Raw genomic sequence first — 25,114 nt, forward strand, 5'->3', positions numbered from 1 at the left:
AGGATTCGTCAAGACAGGCGGCAGTCCAATATTGCTACTTAGCAGGAAAACGAACAAAAAAATTGCAAAGTCTACTAATTGATTCGTTCCAAGTCATTCCAATTAATTAAGCAAAACGGTCCAACTATCTTATCCCTAATTATTATGTTTTTTAATCTTTAAATTCAGAATCAGTGGGCGGACGAGAGCTAGTAACTATAGTATTTATAGAAGATCTTGCATGCTTTCTTCATATCCACAAAAAAGAACTGCAATCTGTGTTTTTAAGTGTTCATTGGTCATTCTTTATAGCTCCCTCATTAAGCATTTCTCAAGCTTTTCCTTCTTTTTGCCCTCTTTTCTAAATGGATACTAGTAATGGAGAAATCGCAAATGCAACTCCCGCCTTGCATGAAGAGAAGAAAGGAGGACAGCAAATTTCCCTGCCTCAGAGCAAGTACAGTGAGTTTATCTCAACCTTACCCATAAGAAATGATTGGAAGTTCATGCCTCTTCACCAATATCAAGGGCATTGGTACTTCACCGTTTACCTCGAGGCAATATTGGCTGCTCAAGAAAAATTTGAAGCTCAAGCTGGTGACCTTATCTTATGTACTTATCCTAAAACTGGTACAACTTGGCTTAAGGCTTTAGCTTTTGCTATTACTACTCGCTCTCGTTATAGCATTTCTGAGAGTCCTTTGCTGACATCCACACCACATGATTGTGTTCCTTTTATGGAAGTTGAAATCGGTACAAAAAAAATGTATCCTCGTGACCCAAAAAATCCACTTATAGCTACACATATTCCTTATGATTCCTTGCCAACTTCTGTAGGAACATTGGGATGTAAAATAGTATACTTCTGCAGGGATCCTAAGGATGTTTTGGTATCAATGTGGCACTTCTTGAGAGCAAGATTACCTGAAGGAATTGACAAAGATGCATATTGCAACATGGACGATTCCTTCGAAGCATTTTGCGAAGGAGTTGCTCTAAATGGACCTTACTGGGATCATGTTGCTGGATTTTGGAAGGCAAGTCAAAAATATCCTGAAAAGGTCTTATTTTTAAAGTATGAAGATTTGAAGGAGGACACAGTTTCTAATGTTAAGAAGCTAGCTGATTTTCTTGGATATCCCTTTACTCCACATGAAGAGAATCAAGGAGTAGTGCAACAGATCATTGATTTGTGTAGTTTTGAGAGTTTAAAGAATTCAAAGGCGACTAAAGATGGTGCTTATGCTGAAAACTCAGCATTTGTCATGAAAAATAGTCTGTTCTATAGAAAAGGTAAAACCGGAGATTGGAAGAATTATTATACTGAAGAAATGGGAGCTCATTTGGATCAAATTGTTGAAGAGAAATTGAGTGGTTCTGGCTTCTCTTTTCTATCTCAGTAATCAAGTGATTAGTTTTAAAAAAAAAATAAAACAAAAACTAATCTATCAAAATAAGAATAAAAATTGATGTAGGCGTGCACAGCTCTTTATGTATGCTCCCTTAGGAGTTATTTGGCTTTTTTAATCTTTCTGTTTTTCATCTTATTTGATATTTGTTGTTTTGAAATTGTCGTGCAAGTGAAAATAAGAATTTTATTTTGATATTTCTTCCTGTTTCCATATTTTTTTGCTTTTTTTGTAAGAATTGATGCTAGAGCATGTTAGAAGTATGTGATAATTAATTAAGTGAATTGATGTGTACGTATTTGACTTCTAATAAAATGATTGATGAACTACAGAAAAATCTAAATAGCATTCTGATTTTGGTTAAATGTGCTGAAAAATAAATTAATCAAATTTTTTACTAAAAAATTTGACAAGAAAAGAAATTAAAAATGCATAAGGAACTTGGAAACTAAAAGAAAGAAAATCAAAGTTTAAAACATAAGGGGATTGAATGTTAATGCTGGAAAATGAAAGTAAATAGAGCAAGAGTAGTTGTTGCTATTGGAATTAACCATTCCCCCACGATTCTATGTTTGGGTATATTTCCCCATTTCCCTTGCAAGATTGTCCTTGCTAAGCTATAACCTTACAATGCACAATTTGTCCTCCCACTTTTTTTTTTAATCTTTTACCCGCCTGATATACTATTTAATACTATTATAAATATATTTATTGCTTTTAAAATATGAATATTAATTGCCATATTATATAGATAAAAAAAAAAAAGATAAACAAAGTTGAATTTCATAGCATTACTCCCCAGAAAGTAAACCTTAATTCCTTCACGTCACGTCTGCGAAGCTTCCTCCACTTCTATCTAACTTTCCTGTTTTAATTTTCTCTGAAAGAGCTCCAAGGTGTGAATTGGGTCTTGGCATATTGCAAACAATTTGAATTTGAAGATATCAATTAGAACGAAATGTAATTTAAGGAGAAATATCAGCAACAAACATATATTAGTTCAGTCCTATATCTATGTTTCGCACTAAAACTTTTTAGAATTAATTACTGATTTTAAAACTGTGCATTTAAAAGAACTGTAGTCAATGAAAGCCCAATTAACCCAATGTTACAAAATGTACAATCAGTCAGCATCCAAATAAATAACTAACTAATTACATTTCTTTAATTTACATTCTTTTCTCCCTTACTGTTTTATTTCAACTAATAAATTATCAAGATCTTTAAAATGAATAAATCATCAAGATAAATCATTCAAAATAATTTGGTGTCGGCCATGATCTATTGAATCATTCACAAGGCGATCTCCAAAAATTGTCAAATTGACTAATGAGTAATCGAGCCGGCAAACAATAAGGAAGATGTATGATTCGTTTCAAATATAGACCTGCTCAAGATTTAACAATAAAATATATTCTAAAATATAATATTTGAATGGTTTACTTTGACTTTTTTAGGTCAATGAAGAATTTTATTTTAATTAATGTATTTGATCCAAAAATATTATACCATTAAAAGGAAAAAAAAAAAAAAAGAAGAATTTTGTCAAGTTTATGAGCTAAAAAACCTTAACATTTACGAACTTGAACAAAAAGACTACAATTAATATTTGGTTAACAGAGAAAATCGAATTCTTTTTATGTTTTATTTTAAATGGTTCAGATTTATGTTGAGAGGCTATCACTGGGAAGAACAAAAAAAATTGTATATTTTTGCAATAAAGTTTATAAAGAGGAAAATAAAAAATAGAAAAGAGGGAGAGATGAAATTGCTATTAGTAGCATGAAAGAGAGGTATCATAAATAAAGAAAAGAGAAACCCAGTCAAGATTATGCAATCAACTATGCATTATAATTAATAACAACTTACACTTCTTCTTTTTTTTTTTTTACTTTTTCTAATGACAGGTTGATTGACGGCGACAATGGGCCCTTCAGAAGTTTGAAAATTCATTACAGTTCGTACCAAAATTGGTTCTATAGAATATGATGGAGCCTCAGGAAAGATTGGAAGGAAGTATCCAAGCGGTTGACGAACTTTCATTATTTTATAAGTCGTTTCTCATTCAATTAAGGCGGCCTGAAGTCTAAAAAGGATCTGCCACTAGAAAAAAGAGAGGCTGTGGCTGCAATATAAATATAGGATCCTTTCAGACTCCGTTCTCACAACCTCCATTAATCATTTGCTTCCTATTTCATCAAAGCTTACTACCTTAAATTTCTTTTTCTCTTGTTCCCAAATGGATCTTGTTTATGGCCGAGTCATAAATGTAGCCCCAAGAAATATCGTAGCTTCATCACAACCCTCGAAAAATATTGCCATACGCCCTATGTCGGTTCCACAATGGGGGGGTTCCCAACAGAGGGTGTCTAGTATTGTGCAATCTCGACAGTCGAGATTACCCAATGCGCTCCCACTTGTCCATGAAGACAAGGAAGGAGGACCACAAATTTCCATGCCTCAAAGCAAGTACAGCGAGCTTATCTCAACCCTACCCACAAGAAATGACTGGAAATTCATGCCTCTTCACCAATACCAAGGGTTTTGGTACTTCACCATTTACCTAGAGGCAATATTAGCTGCCCAGGAAAAATTTCAAGCTCAGCCTGATGATATTATCCTATGTACTTACCCTAAAACTGGCACAACTTGGCTTAAGGCTTTAGCTTTTGCTATTACTACACGTTCTCGTTATAGCATTTCTGAAACCCCTTTATTAACATCTACACCACATGATTGTGTACCTTTTATAGAAATTGAAATTGGTACAAGAGAAACTTACTCTCGTGATACAGAAAATCCACTTGTTGCTACACATATTCCTTATAATTCCTTGCCAACTTCTATAACAACATTGGGATGCAAAATGGTGTATTTTTGCAGGGATCCTAAGGATGTGTTAGTATCAATGTGGCATTTCTTGAGGGCAAGGTTACCCGAAGGAATCGACAAAGATGCATATTGCAATATGGGCGATTCTTTTGAGTCATTTTGCGAAGGAGTTGCTCTAAATGGACCTTACTGGGATCATGTTGCAGGGTACTGGAATGCAAGTCAAGAATATCCTGAAAAGGTCTTATTCTTGAAGTATGAAGATTTGAAGGAGGATACTATTTCTAATGTCAAGAAGCTAGCTGACTTTCTTGGATATCCTTTTACTCCAGAGGAAGAGAGCCAAGGAGTAGTGCAACAAATTATTGATTTATGTAGTTTTGAGAGTTTGAAGAATTCAAAGGCGACAAAAGATGGTGCTTTCCGTCCAGATTCTCAATTTATCATAAAAAATAGTTTGTTCTATCGAAAAGGTACAAGTGGAGATTGGAAAAATTATTTTACTGAAGAAATGGGCGCTCGTTTGGATCAGATTGTTGAACAGAAATTGAGTGGCTCCGGATTTTCTTTTTTGTCCCGACAATCAAGTAATTAAAGTAAAATAAAAAAATATTATCTACATAGTTAATCTATTAAAATAAGAATAAAAACTGATACAGAAGGTATAGTGCACAACTTTGTGTAAGCTCAATTAAGAATGTAATTGCTCTCATTTTCTTTACATCTCTTGTTACTGGTATTTGTTATTTTAAAATTATTATACAAGTGAAATAAGAGTTTTTGTTATTCGGAAACATAACTCATAAGTTGTTTTTTTCGGTATATATCTTTCTTTTTAATTTATTTATTTATATATTTTTCTTTCTTCAATTAGAATAAATATGATTCCATTAATGAGCAATATTAGCATTAAGAATATAGTAAAAGACAATAATTACCTTTTCAATTATGTGTATATACATACATCATCAGTCTTTTGAATAAGATTTCAACATAAAGAAAAATTAAAAATAAAAAGTTTTGTTTTAAAGGAACTTTTAAGAAATAGAATTGTAATAGGAAGGCCCGACCCAATAAAGAAAAGGAGACTCTACATAAGAAAGTAAAAGTCTGCATTAAAAAGAAAATCAATTTCAGATTGGATCTTTTGGAATTTCCTTTTTCTGGCCTGGAAGAAAAAAAGAAATTCTTTAATAGTTGAAAGGAAAGGTCTAAGGCAATTCGTTTTTCAAAAATGGCGGTTATCAACGGTTGATTTTAACGACTTTAGACTTCTGTTTTTAATAAAAAACCTAATTATAGACTTGGACCCATTTTACACGTTACCAGCGCTTGATTTTGACCTTAATGTTTATCGGTTGCTATAAGGTTTATTTAGTGCAGTTCTTTATAAAGGTCACCTCTCTCTCTCTCTCAAATTACTATATGGTCAATTTCCTTATAATTCATTAAAAAAATATTATCATATTTCACTAATCTTTTTTAACTATTCACTCATACTTCATATTTTTTTCTTATATTATTTGTTTATTTCACAATAATCTTTTCCTTATTTACTATTTTTCGTTTTTAATCTTTTTTTTTTCACTTATGTTCAATTTCTTTTTTACATAAAAATTCTTCACACAAATACTATCTTATTTTTCTATTAACATTGTCTTTTATATTCTAATTTCTATAAATTTTTTAAAATAAATTAATAATTAATATCTCTTTCTATTTTATATTTAATAGGCTAATTATAGTTATAGTAGTAGAAGCCAATATTTTGGTGAATCACAATATGATTATTCAACTCAAGAAAGTGAAGAAAGATTGGAAAGAATAGTGGATGATCAAGAAGAAGCAATAAATTTACAACAAAAGCAAGAGGGAGGAAGAGGAGAGAATATACAATATAAATCCGAAATATTTCAAGTACATTTTAAAAAAAATAAATGCAAAGTTCGATTCATTCATGGTAATTAATTTATGAGATTAATTAATTGATATTGATAGAATTATCGATGATATTAAAAAAACAGTAGTTGATTTATTTATGAAATTTAATTTAATTTATCAATTATCATCTATCGATATTACTACATCTTCTATTACTAGTCAAGTTCAAAGTGAACCAACTAAAATTAGTAAGGGTAATAGTATTTTGATGCAAAGACATAAAAGACCTAAGGAATCATCTGATTCACCTTCTGAACTTGACATATGTTTAACAACTATATTTGAGTTTAAAGATAGCGAAATAGGTAAAGAGTTTTCAGTTTTTAAGTGGTGGAGTCGATACCAAAATATTTTTCTTGTCCTATCACAAATTGCTAAACAAATTTTAGCAAGTCCAGTCTCAACAGTTGCTCTAGAACAAGCTTTTAGTGTAGGAGGAAATATATTGGATGATATACGATCTTCCATGACCCTGAATTATTGGAAGCTCAAGCATGTATTGATGATTGGACTAAAGCAGTATTAAGGCAATAAGAATTTGTAAAGAAAGAAAATGAAGAATTATTAGACCTCACGACCAATGAAACTTCAACTTTCGGCTTAAGCAGTGATTAATGATAAGGAGGTAAATAAAAAGTTTCGGTATGTTCAAGCCAATTAATTCGTTTTCTTTTACACTGATTAGAACCAACCGGACTGACTCTAAGAGTTATGGAATCATGAACCCGTGGTTCCTAAATCGGAATCGATGGTTCATGAACTGTGACCAAGTCTACTTCTATAACTCTATATGCACAAGAAGAATGTATGCTGTCTAAGTGCTCATTGATCTTCCTTCCAGTGGTGATTCTATTCAAGATAGTGAGGCATTTGCGCAAATTTTCTTCAACATTACCTTCTAAAGTTTGGATTTCAAACTTCTATTTTCTTTTGGTACAAAACCAGTGTCTTGTTTTCTCAAAGCTACAAGTCTAAATATTTTCTTCTCATGCTGCTGTAATCAGGGCTTTATTTTCTTCTTTCGACTCGGTAGGCATATATTTGGGCTTATAATTTGTCCCTAAACTAAGCAAAGGATAGGCTCAATTGAGGAAAAAAGAAAAACAGTTATAATATTATAGGAGAATCAACTACCAACTATTAATTATTAGCCGTTAAATCCCTCAAGATTTTAGCATATTACATTAATGTCCCACTGATTTTCTTAAAATAAATTATTTCTATTTTTATTTTTTATAATAATAGCTATATCCACTCCATTAAATTATAACATATTATACTAATATCCTATTGATGTTCTTAAATTATATTATTTCTCTTTTAATCTATGTAATAATAACTATATTCAGTCTTCCATTAATTTTTATGGTTAGTCAACTGTTAAATCAAATAGAATTAATATATATATTCTATAAGTTGCTGCTAATGGATCAATTTTGAAAATTAAAAGTTAAATTATCAAAACATTCTTAATAACCGACACAAAAATCAATTGGTGGATGAAATATTTGGATTTAGTGATGACAACAGTTTGATGGAAGGTGGTGATGGAAGCCATGGTAAGCCAAATGCAATGAACAATGAAGAAGGAGAAGGAGAAGACAAAAGTACTGGCTACGTAAGGAAAGATATACTAGATTACCGATTTTGAAGAAGATAAAATAGAAAATGATTTCATTAAAGATTTAAATGACCCAATGAGTTAATTTTCATTTCAAAAATAAATCAGAAAAGTGCACACACAAAAAAATTAGAAAAAATTCATATATCTTAAAGAACATAAAAATATTTAGTGACAGAGAAGAAGAGAGAATGGATAAGAAAAGTCGAAGAGGGAAAAATAGAGAGAAAGAGAAAATAAAACAATAGAATAAAAGAAAGAGAGAATCTAGATGTTGTATGAACAATATCTCTACTTGAAAAGGATTATTCTTTAATTTTTAATTTTTAAATTTTATAACAAAATCCTAACTCTAAACTCAAATTTTATTAAGAGGAGCCAAGTCATTGTATATTAGCATTATTCCATATGACTCCATAAAAAATCAAAAAATTTAAAACGCCTCTCGGATTCAATCAAACAGATTTGAGTAGATTTATTATATTCTTTAATAGTTAAAATATTGCTTATCCTTAAAATTACATTAATTGACCAAAATATTTTAGAACTTATTGAACATTATCCTTTTTTTAAAATAACTCTTCCATTCAAGAATGACACAATCTCAACCATTAGATGGTATTTGCAGCCGAGCATGATGTTGAATTTATCTTCAGTACCTCCTTATCCTACATCTCCATTAATTTCATTTTGAATTATGTTTGAGTTTCAAGATTTATATAATTCTGTTCAATTTATTGGGCATTTGGGTGATGATATAATTTTCACATATTCCACTAATTTAATTTATGTTTTTTTTTTTCCCTTTTTTGGTTTCATTTTCAAATAAAACTTGATGATATTGATTCAATTTATTATATTAATAGGTTTTTTTGTTGATGAATTCATTTTTGGTGAACATATTGTTAATGGGTTTTTTATTATCAACAAACACATTTCATTAATGGGAAACAAAAACATCAAAGGACAATAGCTCACTAACAAAGGAGGGCGGCTCTTCCCAATCAACGCCACTACCAAACAAATGGGATGCTCTGGCTAGCTTATGAGCAACCACATTAGCTTGTTGTTTAACAAACCACACTTGGAAACTTAAATTATCAGCTAAAAAAGATAAACAGTCCTTGATGAAAACACCAAATTCAGAAACGTCAGACGATCTAGACTGAATAACATCCACCACAGCTTTAGCATCCACATCAAAAATTACATTTTGCAACTCTAGTAAAACATCCCAGTTGAGAGGTTCCCTTAAGACAATGCATTCAACTTCCTTGACTTCCCATATACCAGAAAACCACCGAGTAGATCCCTTAATAAACCTGCTTGCACTGTCTCTAATAACCATATCAATCCCAGAAATAGCCCTATCAGCAAATAAGGCAGTATCAACGTTGCACTTTAAATACCCATCAGGAGGACGAATCCAATGTAACGGCAAAATAGCAACAAGAAGAGATATTGCTCACCATGTTTCTGGCAGCCATCCAGTCATATAATACAACTTAGCTGCAAAGATGGATTCCAAGCTGTCTCACAAGAACCTGACCAAAGTTTAGCATTACGCTGATTCCAAATAGACCACATTGTGAGAGCAATTATACCTATTCCAGCAGCATCATGATAACCAACTTTCTAAAGAACCAATGTTTGATTGTTGTAGCAGAAACACAATGTACATCAACATTAACAAGACTCTAACAGTCTTTAGTAAACTGACATTAAAACTGTGCTAAATTGATTCTACTAACCCCTGCAAAGAACACAGGAAGGTTGAAGAGGAATACCTCGATTATGCAGCTGTTCTCTAGTAGGTATGACATCTTTACACACTCACCATAGGAAATTCCTGATTTTAGGAAGGAGATTCAACCTCCAAAGTCTTTTCTAGTCACCAGGGCAACTATAAGCAGCCTCTAGGTTGTTTTGTTCCATAGCAATTCTATAACCTGATTTGACAGCATACAGACCATTCTTAGACAAGTGCCAGATATACCTGTTCTCAACCACTCTATTAGACAGCAAAATTCTCACAATAGTTGAGACATGAGCGGAATTAAAGAAATCCTCAATAAGCTCATAATGTCATTCAAGACAGCCAGGGATATATCAGCAATCTGCAAATCCTTCATCACCTGAATTACCGTTTTAGAGACTCTGAAATTACTCAAGCTTCTAATCCATGCATCAGACCAAACATTAATCCGCTGCCCATTTCCTACTTTCGATCAACAACTTTTCTCTAGCAATGAACGAGAACTCTGAATGCTCCTCCAAGTATAACTTGGGTTAAACCCAAGTTGTGAAGTTAAAAACTCCCATCTAGGGAAGTATCTTGCTTTGAGAATCTGAGAAACAAGAGCATTAGGGTTAGTAATGAGTTTCCAACCCTGTTTCCCCAACATTGCTAGATTAAAACAATGGAAATTCCGGAACCCCATTCTTCCAAACACATAATATGTCCCAACTTTGCCAGTTGATACCTCTAACTCCACTTTTCTTAGTTCTCCACCAATATGAGTTTAACATACGTTGGAGTTCATCAGCTAGGGATTAGAAACGCACTCATACAATGAATGGGAACTGCTTGAGCAACTGTTTTTATCAGGATTTCCTTGCCTGCTCCCATTCCAGCCACTAATTCTTTTCCAAACTTGATCCCTCAAATAAGCAAAAATAGCTTACTTGTTACGCCCAATCAAGGACGGAGCTCTCAAATACCTCCCCATATTTAAAGGATTCGATACTTCCAAGCAAGCAGAAATATCAGCCCGATAAGAAATAGAAACGTTGGAACTGAAGAAAATCCCAGATTTAGAAAAATTTTGCTGCTTGGCCTGAAGCTGCCTCAACAGCATTAAGTATATTTTTCATAGCTTGACACTTACCAATATCAGCTCTGAAGAAGAAGAAGCTGTCTTTCTCTAACAGTAAATGAGAGGCCCGCAGAGCGCCTCTACCAATCTTTACGACCATGAATTAATCCAGTCCTTTCGGTCCTCAATCAACGAGGACAAACCTTCCGTACACAGAATAAATAGATTGGGTGATAATGGGTCACCTTGATCGGACCCGCCTCCCTGCCATTTACTAGTACAGAATATGAAACTGTTGAAACACAAAGCATAATCACACCAACCCATTTTGGAGCAAAACCAAGTTTTAACAATATAGCCTCCAAAAAGCTCCAATCAACACGATCGTAAGCCTTCTTAGAGATTGTTTACTGCAAAATTCTTGTCTAGAGTTAGATGTATGTCCCACCTATATAACAAATGAATAATTATTAATTTTTTTTATTTTTTTATTAATTGTAGCGTATACATCAAACCTAGGTAAGAATCTCTCGTATGTACTAATATGGAAGTGGGTGTAGAGATGGCAGCAAGCGACGTAGGTAATATATGTCTCTAAATTTGGTGGTTATTTTATAGACTTTATTATCCACTTAGATCGTCTAATTTTTTCTGAGATGTAGGTTCGTTCGAATTCAAGCTTAAAAAAATTAAGTAATATTTGAACGAATTTAAAAAATATTAACTTTTTCTAAAATTTATCTAATAAATATGACCTAATCTAATAATTATAAAACAAAATTTTTATAATTTTTAAAGCAGACCGAATTTAATCAAAATTTTAAGCTGGATAGTTAAACCAGACTAAACTTAAATTAAAAAATATATTTTATTTTTTTTCAATTGTCACATTGTACCCAAAAAGAAATTAAAGGAGGAACATAGCAGTATATTACTGTAAACATTTTCTATTGTTACAAGTTTTATAAGAACTCTAGTCCTCATCCAATACAAATGTCGAGAGAATTATATATTTATTGCTGCCGATGTTCTCCAATTTGATGAGAAATAAGTTGCAGTTCGCTTAATCCTTTGATTGGCAAATTAGTCGCAGAAGTATTCAGTGATATAACGAAGATGGTTCGTATTAAAATGAAATGTATTTATTTTTTAGTTTACAGTTAAAGTGGTGTTCACTTTATTTGTAATCTTAAACTTGACATTTCTACTTAAAGTAAAGGTTGACTATAAAAAAAAATGTAACATTAAAGAGTCGGAAATAAAATTTATTTAGTTAGGTACTGGCGGTGATCGATAGTTAATAATTATTGAATAATAATAAATAAATTAAATTATTTAATAATATTTTATTAATTGTTATTTTTAGTATGTTAAATGACTATAAGAAATATAATTTATTTATAATAATTAATTTTATTTAATTCAGTTATAGTTAATAAAAAATTATCCTAGAAATAGATAATTATAATTTTAAAACTTTGTATTTAAAAAAATATTTTAAATAATGAAAGTCTAATTAACCATGTCAGGAAAAGTACAATCAGTGAATCGAAATAAACAACTAACTAATTACATTTCATTAATAAATTTTCATGGACCATCTGTTGCTTTTACATTATGTTCTTTCTTAATGTTCGATTTCAATTGATAAATCATATACAAATGCTTAAATCATCTTTGAAAATAATTCAGTGGCCATCAATATCATGATGGGTGGATCAAAAGATTCAACAATATTAATACATAAACAAAAACGCTAAGATTTTTCAACTCCTGAAAAGCAAGAATTAGAATATTTTGGAGTTTTGCTGACTGCTTTTTTGATCCGAGATGGTCCAAAAATAATAGCCGTTGACCAAGAATAACATTTAAAGATATTGTTAATTATTTAATATTAAAATAAAATTATTTTTATAGATATCACTCTTATATTAGCTGTAATATATGTATTAAATTTAAATAAAAAAATTTAAAAATATAATTTTAATTTTTTTATATTAATATTGAAGGATACAAATAAAAAATTTTATTCCGATTTAAAATATATGTAATGGTCTAAAATATTTTATTGTTAAGAAAAATAAACAATACATAATTCATCAAAACTTATCAATCAAAACATTCAATTTACATGAAATTATACTATAGGCTATTAAAAGAAATTAACTGAGAAAATGAATTAAATTCATCTTTTAAAAATTTAATTATTGTTTTATATTTAATTTATACGTTTATTTTTGTATGCTTGTCATACCTTTTAGCTTCTTTTCTGATATTTTTTTTTATGATATTCTAAGTATTTTATAATTAATGAAAAACCGGTAGTAATCCTATTGATTTTTTTAGTTAGCTAAATTAACTATTTTGCTTTTCTGTTTTGTTCTTCAATTAGGATTCTAAAACATTGTGGAATAACCTAATGCTTAACATTTTGTATTTTTACTTTTTTTTCGGATTTGGTTCTTATACTTTCATTCTATGATTTTGAGTCCTTATATTTTTATATTTATAAAATTTAAACCTTTTACTAACAGTAGTTAGAAGTGTATATTACATTCATTCTTAATGCATATAACAATAATTTTTAAATTTTAAATTTTAAATTTTAAATTTTTGGACATTTATTTTATGAGATTGAATCCGTATATTTTTATTTGCATAACATCAAATTCCTGTACTTTTATTTTGTTGACATTAACTCTCTGATTAATAATAAACTATTAATTTAAATAAAATGATACGAATTAATTTTAATTTTAATTATAATTTTTAAATTAAATCAGTTATATTGATTAAGATAATGTGTTTTAATTGATAAAAATTAATAGAAAGAAAGATATAAGCTATTTTTTAAAAAAAATACTTATAAAAAATCCTAAATTTTTACAAATAATAAAAGACTAAGACAAAACTATAACTATAACTATATATATATATATAAACTTATAATATTAGTAAAAATTTAAATTACATAAAAATAAAAATGTAAAGATTTAATTTTGAAAAAAACAAAAGAAAGGACAAAACGCCAAATATGAGTTGTTTTCAAGAATTGTAAACCAAACTTAATGAGTTAGTTCTTTCGAATGGCGCGCGCGTGCTTAGCTTTCATACATACGCTTGGTTTGATTCTACAAAATAGCTCATATCATTTTTATTTAGTTTACAAAATAATCCAATTTATTTTATGATCTGATATTGAATTAGCATGATATCTACGTGTCGCTGCAAGTTATTTAATTTGATTATAAATTAATCATAGAAATAAATTTGATGAATGAGTAACAAAGAAATATAAACTTCCTTTTCGTTTTTTACTCCTTATTTTTAAGGAAATACCTTTTATTTGTTTTTTATATACGAGAGGGGTCATATGAATTGAAAATATATTAAAAATAAACCTATAAAATAATAAAATAATATTATTTTTAATTTATATATTATAAATTTAATTTAATTTAAACTTTCTTTTAGAATTTTATCAAAAAAATATCTAAAAATAGGCCTATACATGCTTTTAAAAAAAGAGATCGTCCGAGATTCTCCTTACGGGAGGGAAAGAAACTCCAACAGGCTCGAAGCCAGATTATCTAGATTGGCTTGCTCGAAGAACAATTAGTTTATGCAACCGGAGAGAAGGTAAAAGCGCCTAGGACTTGCAATGGCTTATAACGCCTTTTATTTTGATCTAGTAGATCCATATCCAACCAAGGGAACTCAAACAGCTTAAAGAAGCTTTGCACACAACGGAACAATCTAATATGAAAAATAAGATAAAGTATTTTTTTTTTCCCTTTTCAACAATATATTTCAAAAATATCAAAAATTTATTTTATTTTAACTTATGTTATTATGAATTTATCTTTTAGAAGTTCATAACGAAAAAATATTAAAAATATACCTATAAAATACTGATAGAATGAATTATTATTTTTATTTTATATTTTTATGGTATTTAATCAATTAAATATGTTTATAGTAATTAGTGTCTTTTGATAATACGAGTATGTATATTTTAAAAAATAATATCATATAATATTATTAAAATATAATAAAAATATATTTAAAATAAAATCTAAAAATATAGTTAATGGTATAAAAATATACTAAAAAATATCAAAACAATACTATAATGGAGCATTAAAAAGTTTATATAAATAAAATCTAAAAATATAAAAAATAAAATTATAAGAAAAAAGCTATAAAATAAAATTTTGGGCGCGCTTGCCATTGGATATGTAGGGGTCCCTTTAGACAATCCAAAACAAACTGGTTCACAATTCAGTTCAGCTCCTTACGTCAGTCAAAATTATGCAACCTATATATATATATATATATATATATATATATATATCATAATATAACAATAATAATAATAATAATAATAATAAATTATTATATTATTTAACTTTCCTTTCTACTATATTTAACTAAACTTTTCACTTATTTCTAATTTATTTTATTGAATATACTGATATATTATAAAATCAGATTACTTTATATATAAAATAATAAGTAAAATAAAATATTTATTTATTTTTAATGCTACTGTATTTAGTGTATACATTAACTACTGACTTAGTTTTTTATTGAATAATTATTTTTTGATTTCTCATTAAATAATTATTTTAATTTTGAAAATAGAAAATTAATTATTTTATATTATTAATTCATAAATATGATCTATCTACTAACTGATAATATTGAAAAAATAATTTAATTAAAAATAGTTATAAAATATTAAATAATACCGTTTATTAAAGTTTTGTTACATGCATTTAATATATTATTATTTTTTATATATAGTTTTTTAAAATAGAAAAGTACTAGTTTTTATATTTATTATTAAATTAATAACAACTCGTGCCAATTAATTACCATTTATTATTATCTTTCTGTTTCTCGGGACAATTCAACAATTTGACAACCTCGATTCACGGGGAAAGACGCACGCACCCGAGAAATTTGAAAATTCCATGCGGTTCCAAGAAAAGTTGGTTCTACAGCCTCAGGAAAGAACAAGCAGAGGAAAGGACAGAGGCCTGATTGAGCGAGCAAGTCAATTGAAAGGCGGGTTGTTAATATTGACGAATTGATTTCACTATTTCAATCGAGGCGACCTGAATGAACCGGCACTAAGTACTATAAATATGGGATCCTTCAATCTCCATTTTCACAAACTCCATTCATCATACGCTCAGCGCACCACAAAAACATTCCAACTTAACATTTCCTTCATCTTCTTATTTCCTACCTTCGCCACTTCTCTAAATGGATATGCATAATGGAGAAATGACAAATGCAGCTCTCGTTGTCCATGAAGACCACAAGAATGGAGGGCAGCAAATTTCACTGCCTCAGAGCAAGTACAGTGAGCTCATCTCAACCCTGCCCGCAAGAAATGATTGGAAATTCATGCCTCTTCACCAATACCAAGGCTCTTGGTACTTCACCGTTTACCTAGAGGCATTATTAGCTGCTCAAGAAAAATTCCAAGCTCAGCCCGATGATATTATCTTATGTACTTACCCTAAAACTGGCACAACTTGGATTAAAGCTTTAGCTTTTGCTATTGTTACACGCTCTCGTTACAGCATTTCTAAAAGCCCTTTGCTGACATCTACACCACATGATTGTGTTCCTTTTCTTGAAATTGATATTGGTACAAAAGACACTTGTGTTCGTGACCCAGAAAACCCACTTGTAGCTACACATATTCCTTATAATTCCTTGCCAATTTCTATAACAACATTGGGATGTAAAATAGTGTATTTATGCAGGGATCCTAAAGATGTGTTAGTATCAATGTGGCATTTCTTAAGAGCAAGATTACCAGAAGGAATCGACAAAGATGCATATTGCAACATGGCTGATTCTTTCGAGTCGTTTTGTGAAGGAGTTGCTTTAAATGGACCTTATTGGGATCATGTTGCAGGGTATTGGAAGGCAAGCCAAGAGTATCCTGAGAAGGTTTTATTCTTGCAATACGAAGATTTGAAGGAGGACATTGTTTTCAATGTTAAGAAACTAGCTAACTTTCTTGGATATCCCTTTACTTTAGAGGAAGAGAAACAAGGAGTAGTGCACCAAATCATTGATTTATGCAGTTTTGAGAGTTTAAAAAATTCAAAAGTAACAGAAAACGGTGTTTACAGTCCAGACTCTCCATTTACTATGAAAAATAGTTTATACTATCGGAAAGGTAAGAGTGGAGATTGGAAGAATTATTTTACTGAAGAAATGGGTGCTCGTTTAGATCAAATTGTTGAAGAAAAACTAAATGATTCCGGCTTCTCCTTTCTTTCTCGACATTCAAGTAACTGAGGTTTGAAAGAAAATTAATAAAATCTTTATCTACATAGCTAGACTATGAAAATAAGAGCGAAAACTAATATAGGAAATATGGTGCAGAAGCATGCGCAACTTGTTATGTAGGTTCGATTAATTTTGCCTTTTCTTTCCTTTGATTTTTCTGTTGTTTTATATTTATTGTTGTAACATTATTATGCAAGTGAAATAAGAGTTCTGCTATTAAGAAATATGGCTCATAACTAATTCAATTTGCTTTCATATGGTACACATATTTCTTTCTTCTTTTTCCTTCTTTTTCAATAGAATGAAATATGATTCTTTTACTTTGCATTTGATATTAACAAATTCTATAAATTTTTATAAAATTTGTTTTTCAAAAAAAATTAAGATATTTTCTTATTAAATTTATAAAAATTAATTATTAATTAAATTAAATTTTATAAAATTTAAAATATCTTCTAATGAATTCTAAACTTATTAATTTTTGTTATAAATAATTTTAATCTAAATATTTTACTTCTCTTATTTTCTCTCTTTCTGATTAACGTTACATATGTAAGAAAAAGTTATTAACGATATTCATGATATAAAATTTTAGTAAATCATTTTCTTTTGATGAAAAGAAAACTTTATTTATATTAATTAATTAAAAGGAAAAATATACTATTTGATGGTAAAATATGGGAAGAAATATTTCTCACGTAGCAAAATGAGAAGTTTTACGGTGTATTTATATTTATAGATTATATTTATTTTATAAAAATAATTTTAAATAAAAATAACAACAGAATTTTAAATTTACTTATATTATTTTTTGAAATAAAATAATTTTTTTTGTATTTTCAGAATTTATAAGTAAACTTTGAAAAAATTTTATATATTTTTATTTATATAAAAGATCACTAGTTTTTAAATAATAAAGAATTTTTATTTGATTTATAATTTACTTTTTATACTTAAAATATTATTTAAATAAAAAATGAATATATTTTATAATAATAATAAATAAATATATTATAGAAATCTTATATAGAAAATATAAAAACTTTTATTTTCTTAAAAATAAAAAAATAAGAAAAAAAATTATCTACTATTGTTTGTTATTTTACTTTTCAAAGTGGGAGGAACTGTTAGGATTATTTTTGGCTTATGAATGTAATGTTGACTTGGTACATTGCATGTGGTATTTTAATACTCATATTAATTTTGCATATAACAGACGGTTCATAGGTTCCTGGCAAGATGCCTACGGTTAAAAACCACCAACATGTCAAGATCCAAATTTGAATTGGTTCCTGGTCCTGGTCAGAGACCACTGTGTTCGCGCCGGCGGTCCAACAAAGAGGCCAAGTAGTGGTATCTTTCTTTCCATTACGAACGACACTAATATATATATCTTGGTTTGTAAAAATATAGAGTCATTTGTCCGCTTGGCTAGTCAAATACGTATTGGTTCATAAATCTTTAGATTTTAATTACTAAGGAATAGAGACTTTTTAAATTAAGCCCACAGATTGGCATTCCATTAAAGTCATTTTATATGTATATGGTTACATGGTTACAATTATCAATGAGAAAAAGAGATAGAATTCTTTGATCGGTTAGACGAATTCTTTTGTGAAACTTTTTGCTCCTGCTATTTTTTTTTATTAGTTAAAGTGAAATCAATCAAGGCTCAGTTTTCGATTCATATTTAATCGATCAATCCTTTTTAATATTTAATATTATTATATATAAATATTATAAAATATATATTTAAAGTTTAACGTCCATCTAAATCCATCATTAAATGAATATAATTCATTTAAAATTTATATAATTATCCAATCATATAACTCATATAAATTTTTAGTAGCTTATTTAATAAATTATTATTAATCTAATTATTTTAATATTTTCTTAAGAAACTAGTTTTAATATATTATATTATTACTATAGATCTTATTTTCACTAAGTAATATATTTTTCAATTTAATTCTTTTTGAGCTGATTCTTTTTTACAAGTTTTCGGGCCGATTTTTATTTTAAGGTTTCTTCACTTTTGGGTTTGTTGGTGTTTTTACACTAATTAAAGTTTGAATTATTTTAAATATAAACTGTTCAAAAACTAAAAGAAAAGAAAGTTTGAATTCCTAGTATACCAACAAAAGCCGCATTTGATTCTTAATCAAAATTGAAAAATTTAAGAAGAATGTGAGTGATCGTTTCTACAGAGTACCCTATTAAATTAAAAATATTGAGTAAGCACTAATCAAAGAGACATCAACACACTTTAAAAAGAAAAAAAAAAAAACAAATCAAAAAACTGCAAGAAGACAACTCAAAATGAGGTGCATGTTCAAGAACAACAAAAATAATAATAATAACAATTCTGCTAATATATATATATATATATATATATATATATATATATATATATATATATATATATATGTATATAACAGAAGTGGAAAATAGTATCAAAAGTTTTTATCAATTATAGAAATCTTGAAGCAAGAGCAAGAAATGATAATCCCAATTACGAATCTAGAACAATACAGAAGTAAGATTAGTTTATCAGGTGTTTGATGATGTCTATTGATAAATGAGTGTTGGATTTGTATTCAATTTTAGGAAAATAAATTAATAAGATGGTTTATTAGTGAGTATTTATTTCTGATGCGATCTAAATCATGTAAATAATGATGATTATTTTTTATTTTTTATAATTTATTTAAATTTTATATATTATTTATTTATATAATAAAATTGGATTAAAATGGATAAATATAAATAAGTAGAATTTGCCACCTTTAATAATAGAAGACTTTTTCAAAGGCAATAAATGTGTTATCGACAACTGATGTTTTAGTAACTTTAATATGAGAAATTCTTATCTAAGCTTAGTTCACCACAATAAAAAGAAAAATGATATATATTATAAATGTTTTACACTTTAGTATTAGAAGATTGATATATATTTTATTATTTAAAACTAATTAATTTGTGTCAATTATTTATCAGTTTGGTATATAGATGAGGAGGTACACCAAACTTAAGAAATAAGAGTGTGTTGCCGAAGTAAGGTCCATGGTCGAGCATTGCTCTCTGAGCACCGACTTATTTAAAAATTTAAGTGACCAGATTGAATTTAAGGACTCTGGTCGAGCTTCGCTCTTTAGGCGCCAGTCTTATTAGAGTAAGAGAACCGAAAGGCTAAAGACTATTAGTGATAATTAAGTGACCGGACTAGATTTAAGGATCCTGGTCGAGCTTCACTCTCTGGACATCAATTCTGTTGGAATGAGAGAGTAGAAACCGTTAGTGTTGGAGCTAAGGTTATGCTGAGGTACTCCGTCCGGTAATATGCAATAAAATTTATTTTATTTTACAAAAGCATAACATGACACGTATTTTTATTTTAATTAAACAAATATTTTATTGAAGTATTTATATTCGTTGTGAGATATATGATTTTAACTCACTCTCGAGACTGACAGTCTCAATTTTATAGTTTTCAGGTGTAGTTAGTTTTTTGCAGTTTTTTTCTCTAGCAGCCCGACTTCTTTATTATCGGGTTAGATGTAACTAAATTTATTTGTATGTTAACTTCTAAAATTCTAGATTCTCCACAGTAGAAATTTTAGACTTATTAGTTTGTAATTTCATGTAAATTAGGGTCTTGCCTAATTATGCTGGCATACCAAATTAAATATGTAGAATTTGATATTAAGGTTAATTGTGAATTAGTATTTTGAGTTGAGTCCGAGTTTCAATTTGATTAAGTTAGTGAATGGTCGGGCTTACTACGAGATTCAGTGGCCTTACGCCTACCCATTTCCTAGTACCGGTCACGGGCCCACAGATCGAGTTGTGACATGTATTATTCATATCTATAGATGTTGAGATAGAATAGTTTACTAGCGATATGTTTCTTTCATTATCAGAGATAGAGTTATCATAAGTGGGATAAAGTCCTTTATTTACTGAATAACAACTATTAGAGTCCTCTTTCAAGTTTGTAGGAGATGAAGTCGTGCTGGAGTAGGCTTCTATTATCTTGCGCTAGCTCTAAACACGACTGATCTAAGGGTCCGCTCGACATGTCTTCCTGTGGCGAGCTCTTGCTCGCATGGAGGTATCTTTTCGAGTGAGTTCGTATTAATAACTAAGCAGGCATGGAAATTCGGGGCTCATGCTAACGCTTTAGCTCCAAATGCTTAAAGCCAAGTATTATAATGGATTATCAATCTTAGTTTTCAGAAAAATTACTTCGTTGATATCAAATCGTTGGTCATTATATCCAATTGGTATAGATATTTTTTTGGTACGAATTATTAAAATAAAAATAAAAATAGTAGCACCCAAAAAAAGTTAAGCAAATCATCCGAATTTTCCTTTGGTGAAGTCTTTTGGCTTCAGCTGATTATGAAAGGAACAACTCTTTGTTAACAACTGCCAATGCCAGATATTTAACAAGTACCCCTGATCCCATTTGGCGAATTCAAGTACCACCCAGAATTAGACAGTTTACTTGGAGAGCCGATTCCTCTTTCTCCCATTTATTCATTTTTCTCACTAGGCTTGCAGCCTTACCTCGTTTATGCTGCTCAGACAGGACTTTGAGTCTTTGCGCTTCATGTTTCACAACACTAGGAGGTGGATAAGAACAGATAAGAATCCTACCTTATTGGAACAACGGTAATACCAGAGAAATTTATCTTAATGAATGGCCACTTATCTGCCTGAAAGTCTTCCATTTGTACAGTGAAAGAAATGCTCGTCAGATTGCTCCAAGAAATTCTCGGTGCTTGCCCTAGTTGCCAGCTTCAGTGCTGTATTCTCACTTGAAGATCACTTATAATTAAACTTTTCACCAGTTTTTAACGTGTTTTCTTAAGCATTAGTTTTAATGATATTTCTTTTTCAGCATCTTTAACTTTTAAAAGTCTAAGCTGAACCTCGATGTTTTAATCTGATAAATTTTTTTTTTTCATCTATCTATATATTACCAGTATCATCATTATTCATCATTATATTCGGTTACTGCTAACACAAGACTCTATTTTAGCTCTTAACAACAAATACAGTGATAACGAATAGTAATGCAATGTCAAAGCCTTCAAGCCAAAAATAGATGCAAAAGAATATGTATCAAAATATTCGATAATAAAGAAAATCTTTTATTTATTATTAATTGGTGTGAGGAAAAACATATGATGAAAAGATGCATTTACCTGAAGTGGAGACAAGCCACTTTTTTGCGGTACTGTAATTACATACATCCGATCTACTGAATACAGAAGAGAAACATGCATTGAATGTATAATGCCTTGGAAGAGATTTTAAGGGAAGTATTACCAAGTTAAAATAAGAAAATCTGGAAAATACCTGCAAATTGCATAAAATTTAAAAATCAACCATTCAATCAACAACTACTACACTAGAACAGCAAGGACATATATGAATAATTAATTCTAACCAAGGCCATCATAGAAAAAAAAAAAAAGAATAAGAAGATATTCAATAATGAAACAGATGTATCTGTGCAAATATAGAATAATATCAGATAATTATATTATATCAAGAAGGTACCGATATTGACCATACCAAATGATAGATGTAAACTAAAATTAAATTAAATCAGATTTAGTCAGAATCAAAACTAAATAATTCAGAAAAAAAAATTAATTAATCAATTACCTCTTACTTCGAAGGGACTACCGAGGGTGTAGTATACTATTTTTTTTATCAATCCAAGTCTACTGAAAGAGCGCCCAATTTTTTTTTGTTAATTGAAATTAAGGCGGCCTGAAATCTTTAAATTAGGGATTAATTTATCTACTTCAATCTAGGCGGCATGAAGTCTGATTTAGCTGCCACTAGTTAATTGTTTTATTTTATTTTATTTTATTTTAAAAGAGCTGTTACTTGTATTATAAATATAGGATCCTTTCATCCTCCATTGTCACCAGCTCGATCCATTTATCATTTGGCTATTACTCCATCAAAGCATTCTTACTTAAATTTGCTTCTTTTTTTTCTTTCATTCCCAAATGGATCTTGTTTATGGACGAATTGTGAATGGAGTCCCAACAAATGTGATAACCTCACAGTCCTCGAAAAACATTGGTGTACGCCCTATGTTGGTTCCACAATGGGGTGGTTCACAACAAAGGGTGTCCAGCATCGTGCAACTGCGGCAGTCGAGATTGAACAAAGCACTCCCCCTTGTCCATGAAGACAAGGAAGGAGGACCACAAATTTCCCTGCCTCAAAGCAACTACAGTGAGCTTATCTCCACCCTACCCGCAAGAAATGATTGGAAATTCATGCCTCTTCACCAATACCAAGGCTTTTGGTACTTCACTGTTTATCTAGAGGCATTGTTAGCTGCTCAAGAAAAATTTCAAGCTCAACCTGATGATCTTGTCTTATGTACTTATCCTAAAACCGGCACAACTTGGCTTAAGGCCTTAGCTTTTGCAATTACTACACGTTCTCGTTATAGCATTAGCGAAAGCCCTTTGTTGACATCTACACCACACGATTGTGTTCCTTTTCTGGAAGTTGAAATTGGTACAAAAAAAGCTTGTATTCGTGATCCAGAAAATCCACTTGTAGCTACACATATTCCTTATGGTTCCCTGCCAACTTCTATAACAGCATTGGGATGTAAAATGGTGTATTTTTGCAGGGATCCTAAGGATGTGTTAGTATCAATGTGGCATTTCTTGAGAGCAAGATTACCTGAAGGAATCGATAAAGACGCATATTGCAGCATGGATGATTCCTTCGAGTCATTTTGCGAAGGAATTGCTTTAAATGGACCTTATTGGGATCATGTTGCAGGATATTGGAAGGCAAGCCAAGAACATCCTGAAAAGGTCTTATTCTTGAAGTATGAAGATTTGAAGGAGGACACTGTTTCCAATGTTAGGAAGCTAGCTGACTTTCTTGGATATCCTTTTACTCCAGAGGAAGAGAGACAAGGAGTAGTGCAGGAAATCGTTGATTTGTGCAGTTTTGAGAATTTGAAGAATTTAAAGGCGACCAAAGATGGTGTTTACAGTTCAGATTCTCCATTTATCATGAAAAATAGTCTGTTTTATCGCAAAGGCAACAGCGGAGATTGGAAGAATTATTTTACCGAAGAAATGGGTGCTCGTTTGGATCAAATCGTTGAACAAAAATTAAGCGGCTCCGGCTTCTCTTTTCTATCTAGATAATTAATCTTATCAAAATTTGTCCGCTATTTTTTACTTGTTTACATACTTATCTACTCTAATGGATGTGAAAAGCTAGTGCACAAGCGTGCACAACGGAGTGTAATTGGTTTTTCCTTGTTCAAGTTCTTCACCTTTGATATTTGGTATTGTTGTGAAATTATTATGTTTCTTCTTTGATATTTGTTGCTGTAAAATTATAATGCAAGTCGGATAAGATATTTGGCTTTATTTTCTATGAAGAAATAGTAATGGTTCATATGCATATTGCCTGAATCACTATTTTTTTTAATTATAGATATTTTTTTCAATCTGAATAATTAAAATCACATTCATTTAAAAAACAATTCAAATGCATAAAATTGGACTAATAAAATATAAAATAGATTAATTTAATCACAAAATTCATTAAAGAAAGCTATTATTGGATAAGTCTTTTGCATGTTGCCATCAATACTTTAATAAGATCCACATGTAAAAATTAACTTTAGTATCTTAACTAGAAGAGAATCTCATTTTTACCCGATCTTCGGTTGTAATAAAATTAAAACAAATAAACAAAATTGCAAATTAGTTTTCTTCCCACGAGGATGGACGATGTTGATGAACTTAACTTTTTTCTGGATTTATTATAACATCTTTTTTTGTGATTGGCGATGTGCTCCGTCTATCTTTTTTTCTGGATTCACCCTTTATTTTTATTTTTATTTTTAATTTCATATGATTAAGGGATTTGATTTGTTTCTGATTTTCTTGTTGCTTTTGCAGACTCCTTTGTGCATTTTATTTCATATTTATGTTCCCAGTACATAAATCTTCATATGCTCAGGCTTCCCCGCATCCTACGTTCAGCATGTGGCACCAGCTAACTTGCCACAAGTGATAATATATGCTGGCTTGATAATATTATATCATTCATTGTGTGGCAACATGGTTGAATATAACTATCGGGCTTTACTCCGACACCAATTGATTTGTATTTAAAATAATTAATATTTT

General features: G+C 29.9%; 4 protein-coding genes across 4 annotated transcripts; all 4 read left to right on the top strand.

Moving 5' to 3' along the window:
* The first annotated feature begins 344 nt into the window (after positions 1 to 344).
* On the top strand, positions 345 to 1,382 carry LOC8269486 (flavonol 3-sulfotransferase). Its single transcript, XM_002524331.2, has one exon. It carries the CDS (start codon positions 345 to 347, stop codon positions 1,380 to 1,382), a length of 1,038 nt encoding a protein of 345 aa, XP_002524377.2.
* A 2,158-nt stretch (positions 1,383 to 3,540) lies between these two features.
* On the top strand, positions 3,541 to 5,019 carry LOC8269485 (flavonol 3-sulfotransferase). Its single transcript, XM_002524330.3, has one exon. The coding sequence runs from the start codon at positions 3,628 to 3,630 to the stop codon at positions 4,813 to 4,815; it is 1,188 nt and encodes a 395-aa protein (XP_002524376.1). The 5' UTR covers positions 3,541 to 3,627; the 3' UTR covers positions 4,816 to 5,019.
* A 10,850-nt stretch (positions 5,020 to 15,869) lies between these two features.
* On the top strand, positions 15,870 to 16,922 carry LOC8269482 (flavonol 3-sulfotransferase). Its single transcript, XM_002524327.4, has one exon. It carries the CDS (start codon positions 15,870 to 15,872, stop codon positions 16,920 to 16,922), a length of 1,053 nt encoding a protein of 350 aa, XP_002524373.2.
* A 6,023-nt stretch (positions 16,923 to 22,945) lies between these two features.
* On the top strand, positions 22,946 to 24,118 carry LOC8269481 (flavonol sulfotransferase-like). Its single transcript, XM_002524326.2, has one exon. The coding sequence runs from the start codon at positions 22,946 to 22,948 to the stop codon at positions 24,116 to 24,118; it is 1,173 nt and encodes a 390-aa protein (XP_002524372.1).
* The last annotated feature ends 996 nt before the right edge of the window (positions 24,119 to 25,114 follow it).

Source organism: Ricinus communis, chromosome 4 (genome assembly GCF_019578655.1).
Source record: "Ricinus communis isolate WT05 ecotype wild-type chromosome 4, ASM1957865v1, whole genome shotgun sequence".
Lineage (NCBI taxonomy): Eukaryota > Viridiplantae > Streptophyta > Magnoliopsida > Malpighiales > Euphorbiaceae > Ricinus > Ricinus communis.

What these genes read in the sequence shown, in the direction of transcription:
- LOC8269486 (XM_002524331.2), top strand. Translation starts at nt 345, where the DNA reads ATGGATACTAGTAATGGAGAAATCGCAAATGCAACTCCCGCCTTGCAT.
- LOC8269481 (XM_002524326.2), top strand. Translation starts at nt 22,946, where the DNA reads ATGGATCTTGTTTATGGACGAATTGTGAATGGAGTCCCAACAAATGTG.
- LOC8269482 (XM_002524327.4), top strand. Translation starts at nt 15,870, where the DNA reads ATGGATATGCATAATGGAGAAATGACAAATGCAGCTCTCGTTGTCCAT.
- LOC8269485 (XM_002524330.3), top strand. Translation starts at nt 3,628, where the DNA reads ATGGATCTTGTTTATGGCCGAGTCATAAATGTAGCCCCAAGAAATATC.